The 8,959-nt window shown below is 34.0% G+C and overlaps 1 protein-coding gene across 1 annotated transcript; it reads left to right on the top strand.

The window, feature by feature from the left end:
* Positions 1-4,422: 4,422 nt before the first annotated feature.
* On the top strand, positions 4,423-8,959 carry LOC107794947 (glycerophosphocholine acyltransferase 1). The gene is made up of 8 exons (XM_016617507.2): positions 4,423-4,799; positions 4,943-5,032; positions 5,776-5,833; positions 5,952-6,052; positions 6,585-6,680; positions 6,768-6,861; positions 7,966-8,203; positions 8,391-8,959. Exons 1-8 carry the CDS (start codon positions 4,716-4,718, stop codon positions 8,755-8,757), a joined length of 1,128 nt encoding a protein of 375 aa, XP_016472993.2. The 5' UTR covers positions 4,423-4,715; the 3' UTR covers positions 8,758-8,959.

Genomic DNA, 8,959 nt, shown 5'->3' with positions numbered 1-8,959 from the left:
TATATATATATATATATATATATATATATAATTTATGTATTATATGTGTATAATTATATATAATCTATGTATATGGCTAGATAAAATAAACAATAAATATGGTCGGCTCCTCCTTTTGTTCTATCTATGTATAAGTAATGTATATCTATCTATTTACACTGTATTTATCATTTGTTGATATACTTTCTGCAAATTTACCATTTGTAGCTTTATTTAAATTTTTATAGCAAATTCATGAAATAAGAGATTAATTACTTAGAAGTGAAACAAGATAGCAACAAGCTCTCATAGCTTTGTTGGTTAGAGCGCTTGCTTAACTAGTGAAGGTTTTGAGTTCGAATCTCAACAAGAACATTTTATTTTCTATATTTCTGCATTTTGCCTTAGTTGTATTCGTTGCACGAACAGATACAGTCGATACAGTCCTTTGTATTTCGCCTTGGTTACAGTTGATACATATTGTATTCGTTGAACGAATGAATATAATTACGCAAACGACAGTTGACACACGCTATAACGTTGTGCGTTTGAATACAAATGATACAAGTTAGTAACAATTGAACAGGCTATGAATGGTAATTAAGCAAATTATAGTTATTAGGTTCTAAACTATAGCGGTTTATGAAAATGATAAAAATAACCAGATTTACAAGTGGTCATTCAAAAATAGCCATAATTTCAAAAGTAATCGAAATTTAGCCACTTTTCATGTAAAGATAAATTTGAACGAAAACACTGTTCAAAATCCGAAAAATACTCCAGCATAATATACTGAAATTCTAGTATATTTTTACTTATGCTGGAACTCCAGTATATAATACTGGATATACTGGAGTTCCAGCATAATATATTGGAGTTCTGGTATAATATACTGATCTAGCATAAAATGCTGGAAGTTCATACACAGGTGCTCCAATCTCTGGTATATTATGCTGGAACTTTTCGTATGTTGGAGTTCCAGCATAATATGCAGGAAGTTCATGCATAGGTGCACTGATCTCCAGTATATTATGCTGGAACTTTCCGTGTTGCAGCAAAATATTAGCTATTTTTTAATGACTTTGCAAATATTGACTATTTTTTAATAACCAGTCCGAAAACTGGCTAGCCCGTGCAATTTTTACTTCAAAAGCTGCTTCTAGCACACTAATATGGGCTTGAATCTGATAGAGGCTATGGCAATAGTGGGCTTATTCAAAAGGCCAAATTAGCACATTGTAATCCAAATGTACGATGCAACTGAATAAGTGGACATTATCCAATAGAAGTCTTGCGGAATTACAGTTGTAGGCTAGGAGCTAGTTGAGTCTTGCGTTACTTTGTTCCATTGTGAGCCTAGTCTGATAAGGTTTTAATCGAAAATTACTAGGACCATTGTCGTGTCTTAATATTTTCTCTTTTCGGTGCTAGATCTATATACTAGCCATCATTTCTGCCTTGTATTTTTCTTATGCATTTTAGGTTCCTATTTTTCCTATGATCTCTATGGTGAAACTAATATTCTCCCCTTTTGTTTTTCTTATTTTTCTTATTATCTTGAGCCGAGGGTCTTTCGGAAACAGCCTCTCTATCCCTTTAGGGTAGAGGTAAGGTCTACGTACATATTAACCACCCCAAACCCCACTTGTGAGATTTTCCTGGGTTGTTGTTGTTGTTGTATCCAATAGAAGTCAAGTTTGATAAAAAGCTTCTAGAGATCTCCGGATTTGTCTCTGAAAATTTCCCTTTTATGAATGCAAGTCGTTTTCCCATTAAAGGTATTTATTATTACTAGGATGAAAAGCCATTTTCGATTTAATTGAGAATTGAATTCTACTGTAGCAGATTGTGAGCTTTTAATGTCTCATTGGGGTTTGGAGAAACACAAATCAGAAGTTATTGTTGTCAGTCAGGACCCAATTTCTCCTCGTATTTCTTTTCATTTAGATAAAGAGTAAATTAAAGAGATTTGTCCTTGGAATGTGGAAACTTCAAATCTAGAAGATCCCCTACTCTATTTTTTTTTTAAATTATTAACTTAAATAAGTAAAAATAGCACGGGCTAACTAGTTTTCGGGCTGATCATTTAAAAATAGTCAACGTTTGCAAAGTCATTGAAAAATAACCACCATTTTGTTGCAACACGAAAATTTCCAGCATAATATACTGGAGATCGGTGCACCTGTGTATGAACTTCCAGCATATTATGCTGGAACTCCAACACGCAGAAAGTTTCAGTATAATATACTAGAGATTGGAGCACATTATACTGGAGTTCCAGTATATTATACTGGATTATTTTTCCGAATTTTGAATAGTTTTTTCTTTCAGATTTATCTTTACATGAAAAGTAGTTAAATTTCGGTCACCTTTGAAACTGTGGCTTTTTTTGAATGACCACTTGTAAATCTGGCTATGTTTGAATTTCTCCATTAAATAATCTTTCACCTAACTGCTTAAACAAAAATCGTCAGTATATATAAAATATGTATAATATATATAATCATATGCAATAATTTATGTATACTGACTAAAAAAAGCAAACAACAAATTCGATCAACTATTTGTGTGTGTGTGTTTTTTTTTTCTTCATTCCAAAGTTTTTTGGTTGGCCAATAAGGAAACCACGCACTCCATTTATGTTCACTCGTTATGCATTTTTTTTTCATGTCAAAAACTCCTCAAATATTTGTAGTCCGATTATCAGCAGAAATTTAGAGCATGAATAGTTAGCTTGCACAATTGCTTAGTTTTTAACTATTTATAGATAATGCATAGTATTATTTTCAAATGGAAGTGAAGCATTAGTCAGATATTCACATCAAATATTCGAATAAATTAATCAGATTCTTTTGTATAGGAAACAGATCAATCGAGTCATCTACCAATTTCTACATTGTCATTTTGCTCCCTTATGGGGCCACGACTACCTGTCCATAATTGACGTGTAACCTTTTTAGTTCGAGACAGACGACTTATCCTTGATGGGATAATTTAATAATACACGAAATTTAATGGAGAAAAAAAAGGACAGTATAATTATATACGAAATTTCATAGTTTTATATTCAAATATTAAGTCGGTTTTTATAATTAATCACTTAAGATGTTGGGCTAACACGGCACAATGACACTCTTAACATGTGTGATATTGTTCGTTTTGAATCAAGTCCGGGCGGTTTTTCTCAAAAGGTCTCTTATCATTAAGAGATCTCTACATTTTATACGGAGGCTTCCAATCTTTTCAGTGCTCAATGCGAGATTTTGTTTGTACACCCAACAATCTTTCCCTCGAACAACGTTCCACATGGCCATTACCACGATCTATAAGTCAATTTCAGAGATTCACTATGTGTCACCCACATCGTTAGAGTATTTATGACAATCGAAGCCTACAACCTAATTTCTTTTTATGAGCGTGTCTCCAAGCTCGTGAGAGTAAGCAAATATAGTCTTGCACCATCACTCTGCCATCGCCATCATACTCGTCTCGCTGAACTTGGGATATGAGCTAAACGGTTTATAGATACTCTTAACATGATGTGATTTTATTCGTTTTGGACTGAATCTGTACGATTTTTCCCAAATAACTTCACATTATTGAAAGATTTCTACACCTTATATGTAAGCTCCTAGTCTTTTCAGCTACCAAACGTTAGTCCTCAGATAAGTGACTTAATGAAATGATATTTGGCCTTTGTTTTTGAGTTTGCAACTTTGAGATTCAATGTAAATACACTTATTTAAAAAGGCTAAATTTGTTTTTTTTTTTATATTTTGAATTAAGCAACTTTATTATTAGTTCAATTCTTTTATTTAATATTGCTCTCACCATCAAAAAATAATTTCTTTTTTACCCTCGACTCCTTATAGAGCTTCAAGCAGAAAATAATTTTAAATCATAGTCAAAACTTATAAATTTGTATCTTTTTTCTTAAATAATTTGGATATTCAGAATCCACCGGTTCGATATTAGAGCTCCAATAATGCTAAATATAAGATAATTTACGTTCCCTCCGGTCTACAATAAGTGATCAATTTACTTTGGGCACATCCATTAACGAAATACTAAATTCTAGATAAAAATAGATATTGTAACTAAACTATCCTTAATTAAATATTGCAACATAGTTATAGTAACACTTACTTCTTTTCTCAAATGTGAGGATTAAATGACATTTTAGGGATACATACATAAGTTTTTTTTTAAAAAATAAAATATTTTCTTGATTATATAAATGGACACTTATTTTGGACAAAAAAAAAGCAAATTAGTCATTTATTGTAGACCAGAGGGAGTAATGGCAAAAATATAAATGAACTAAAAATATAAACGAGAACAAAATTGGGCAATTTCAAACATTATAAGGATGAATTTCAGAATTTGGACATTTTTCCTATTTAAAATAAATTCCAACAAAATAAATAAATAAATAAATGAAGATATCATGCCTTACGTGTGTACATGGGATTGTGTGCTCTGAAAAAAAGCAAATCATCAACAAAATAAAGGGGTCAAAGCATTGAATAGAATAAGCAGTTTTTGCTAAAGAAGGCAATCCCAGATTGATTAACAACAGAAATGATGAATCATCAAAGTTTAATTAATTCTCTGATTCAATTAAAGCATTCCTGAAATCGAGACAGAGATAACGCAGAGCGAATCCGTGTTTATATTGAACCGCGCGCACCACATCAATTCACGCTTCAACATCAGCTTTTAGATTTTGAACAAAAATGTCAAGCAACGAAGAATCAATGGATGATAGCAATGGACAGTCATTTGGAAAGGTCAAACAACGTTTCAAAGATCGATCCCAGGTACGTATTTTATAGATTTTTGTGTTTTTGTGCGTGAATTTGTGTTTTTTCGTGGTGGGTTTTATTGCAGTTTACGTGTTTGAAGGAATTATTGAATGGGTTGGTATATACATTATCTGTATTTTTTTTTTTGTTGTTTGTAGAAAACAAAGGAGAAGACGAAACAGATCTTGTCAAAACAAGCTGATAAGATCGCGAAACGAGCTGAGGAACATGAACGATTTATTAACAAGGTTTGTATATCAAAGTTCATTTACACACGCAATTTACAGTTACATGCATATACTGCTTTTCTGCCGTTTTATGTGAATTTTTCTCTGTTTTGAGTTAATACCATAAACCAAATATTTGTCTACAATATTGGTTGATACACCAGAAATCCCGAGGCCCTCGGTAGATAATGGGCCCGCCCTGCCTTTCTCCGGCGGAGCCAGAATTTGAAACTTATGGATTTTAATCCATAGGTTACTGGGTTGTAATACCTAACTTATGGTTTAGGTTTCTAATTCTTTTTAAGTTACTGGATTCTAAATTAATAATTTGGATATATTCAATAGATTCCAAAGATAAATACAAGATGGGACCAAAACTACCAGGTTCGGCCCATAGACACTCTAGCTCCGCCCTTGCTTCTCAATTGGCTTCTGTTTGTAATAGGTAGTGGCGGTGCTAGGATATTTACTAATGCAAAATATATAAGTAAACACATGAAATGTCCAAGGGGATTCAACATATATTATTTATACATAGAAAAAAATTGACGTATCTACACAGAGTAATTTTTCTGTGAAGGGGTGCCAATTGACTCCTTATGGACATCTTAGCAGCAGGGTTTGAACCTGTGACATGCGCCTAAGCAACACATCACAAGCTATGCTCTTACCACTAGATCAAAGCCTTGGGAGCTGAATCTTTGTCTGCAGTATTACACAGGTTTTCTTTAAAGTTGTATTAATTGGAGTCATGGTGTTTGCAGGTGACACATCTGATGGGTGTTCTTGGGTTTGGGGCATTTTGCTTTATACTGGGTGCAAGTGAGTGAAATGTCTAGTCTTAGCTATTCGCTTTATCTAATTGCTTCTTCTTGAATTTTAATTTAGTAGTTTGTTTTAGCTTTCTTTTTGACTATTCAATGGCTGATTCAATGATCAGGGCCACAGGATGTTCGATATGTTTACTGTTTGTTCTATGTCATTTTCGTTCCTCTGAGATGGATCTACTACAGATACAAGAAATGGCATTACTATCTTTTGGTAAGCCCAGCTTCACCTGTACAATTTGTGTTCTTTCACTTAATATTTCAAGTGGCAGTTTCATAACATGTAGGATAAGCAAAACAGTGTAGTTGAATGGCTATGCAAAAGATTTCATGTAGTTATAGTTTGCAGTATGAAATTCTGAGTTGTTGGCTGTTGTAATTGCACGCTCTTAAACTCTATATATTTATTTTTTCTAATTTTACTAGACCGTGCAAACTCAAGATCTTAAATGAAACGGGATTAAACATAATGATTATAGGAGAAAGGCAAATAACAATTATCACTGATGGACCAGCATATTAATTTGGTGTTTCGGCATTATGAGTTTTCCAAAATAACATTCGTGAAACGTTTTATGATATTAATCCCTAATTTCAAGTCCTACTATTTCCCTTGCCACTCAAGTGAACCTCTCAGACGAGGAATTCAATCTTTAAAACATAGGAATAAAGTTTCTGTTCCTTCCCGTGTCTAGTAATTCCTGGTTGTTAGACAAATGATTGGATGCGGGCTTCTTGTTGTGCAGGACTTTTGCTATTATGCAAACAATATTTTTGTAGTCACGCTTCTGTTGTTTCCTACAAATGAGAAGCTATTTATGGTTTGTTTCTCGTTCGCAGAGGTAAACATCTTATATTTGAAAGGTCCTTAATACTAACTTTAAGATTTATCTACTCTTAAATTTTTATCCTCTTACATATAACTGCAGGGGCCTCTAGCATGGGCATTGATTGTTTGGCGCTGTAGCTTAGTTTTTAGTTCAGTTGATAAAATTGTCAGTGTCTTCATACATCTTTTACCTGGTAAGTAGGACATTCTTCTGTTCTCCTATTGCCGGCAATAGCAAGTTTTTGCGCTCAAACATAGAAACCAGTGCAGTGGGGGTATGGACTTAAACAACTTCCATTCTAAACAAAAAAGAATGTCTTGTCTTGATTATGCATGCTTATATATACATTGAGGCCCTGCCATATCTCCATATTTTAGTCGTGATCTCATTCTAAGGATCTGGATTTTGAGTTCAGAGTTGCTTTATAACTTCCAGAAGTAGATTTCGTATTGGGTTGCCCATTTGCTATTTGATTACATAGCTTAGTGTTGACTATTTTTCGTTTCATTACCAAAGTATTTGCCTCAAGGTATAATTGCTTCCATGTTTTAGTTGTGCAAAAGATTTTTCTTAAAAGGAAAATGAAAAGGATAAAAGGTGATGTGGGAAAATGATATTTACTAATATTCCCCTCTTGAAGAGTTTGTTCTGTTTGCATCATGTTTTTCATTTGTGATAATTTTTGTTATGATCGTGCCTTTTGCTAATGATATTTGATTTTTTCAATTTATCTTTCCCTTAATTTCTTGTTTAATTTGCATTGTACAGTATTGGTCAACACTAGGTCAATTGTTTACAAAGGTACTTCTAGTTTTCTTTGGATGCCTGATGCCATGCTTTGAGGATGTTTAATCCCTCTGAAACCTAATACTTCTAAGTCTGTGAGAGTTTATTAATTGTAATTGTCGGGTTGTTCTATTTCTGCTGCAGCACATCGTGTCAAACACTCGGTAATTAATTGCCTTTTAGTGCTGCACTCTGTGAATCACTTACAAGTAAAGCTAATACTTCAAAGTCTGTCAGAGATTCTTAATCGTAATTATCTAGTTGTCTACTTCTGCTGCAGCAAATCATATAAAACATTAATCTCTTTTTAGTGCTGCACTGTGTGAATTACCGGAAGTAGTAAGCTTTCGGTTCAGATATCATAAGATATTTATGTGACATTGTATTACATATTGACATCGTTCTTACTTTGTCCAATGAGTTAGAAAGTGTACCTGTCTTCTCCCCAATTTATTTTTAAAGAACTCTTGGCTTGTTTAAATTGATTACCTCCAACTATTCTGATTTGCAGGGTTGGTTTTCTTCACAATTCGCTGGTGGGATCCTGAGTTTTTTGGAGCTATGCATCCTGAAGGTACTCCAGCACGAGCATCATGGCCTTACAAAGAAAACCAATCCTACCTTTGGACTTGGCTATTTTGGGTCCCATTAGCTGCATATTTTCTCTGGCAGGTTCTCTATTATCTCATAGTAGATGTCCTACGCCGACAGAGATTTCTGCGAGACCCTGAAGTTATGACATCTTACAGGTAGCCATTTTAGTGTCTAATTTTTGCAGCCTATGATGAAGTCTTTTTTGGGTGTATGCACCTTTCTTTCTCCATCTGTCCCTTTTTGTTCTAGTCTATGGACGTCATCATGGGTCATTGTGTTTAGTTTTTTCCTGGCTGTTGTATTGTGGTTGGTGTTGATTCTATTATGTTCGTCAATTGGTAGGGAGCTCTCAAAAAAAGCAAAGAAAGCAAACAACATATGGTGGCGCGTCAGTGGTTTGCTTGGAGATCAGAATCGCTTGTTTATGTATATTCTGCTCCAGGCCGTATTTACGCTAGCAACTACAGCACTCACCGTGCCCATATTTTTGTCATATAAGTTGCATGTTGTATTCCAAGTACTCAAGGTTTCAGCATCTATATGGAATGGTGGAAACTTTATGTTAGATGTGATGCCCAGGCAAGTGATTCTCAAGGAGGAAAAGAAAAAATCAAAGATGCCACCTGTCCCCAACCAGAACGATCAGACTTCTTTGCAGGAGAGCGCAACGGATACTAATAATGCTTCTGAAACAGTCCAGTCTGAATAATGGAACTATCTGATTTGGAGTGTCCCATCATCACACTTAGTTGTTAACATTTCTGCCTGCTTTACATACAAATGAATGAAAGGTTTAAGTTCTGTGAACTCCAAGTTGTAGATTTGGTGAAAGGAAAAAATGAACCATCTTCATTCCGTTGTGAATTAAATCTGAATAGTTGTTTGTGCTTTGGTATACTTGGTGAAGGAAA

The sequence above is a fragment of the Nicotiana tabacum genome, chromosome 10, assembly GCF_000715075.1.
Source record: "Nicotiana tabacum cultivar K326 chromosome 10, ASM71507v2, whole genome shotgun sequence".
In the NCBI taxonomy this organism is placed as follows: domain Eukaryota; kingdom Viridiplantae; phylum Streptophyta; class Magnoliopsida; order Solanales; family Solanaceae; genus Nicotiana; species Nicotiana tabacum.
Note: the sequence above shows the minus strand (reverse complement) of the source record. Positions and strands in the feature narration are given on the sequence as shown.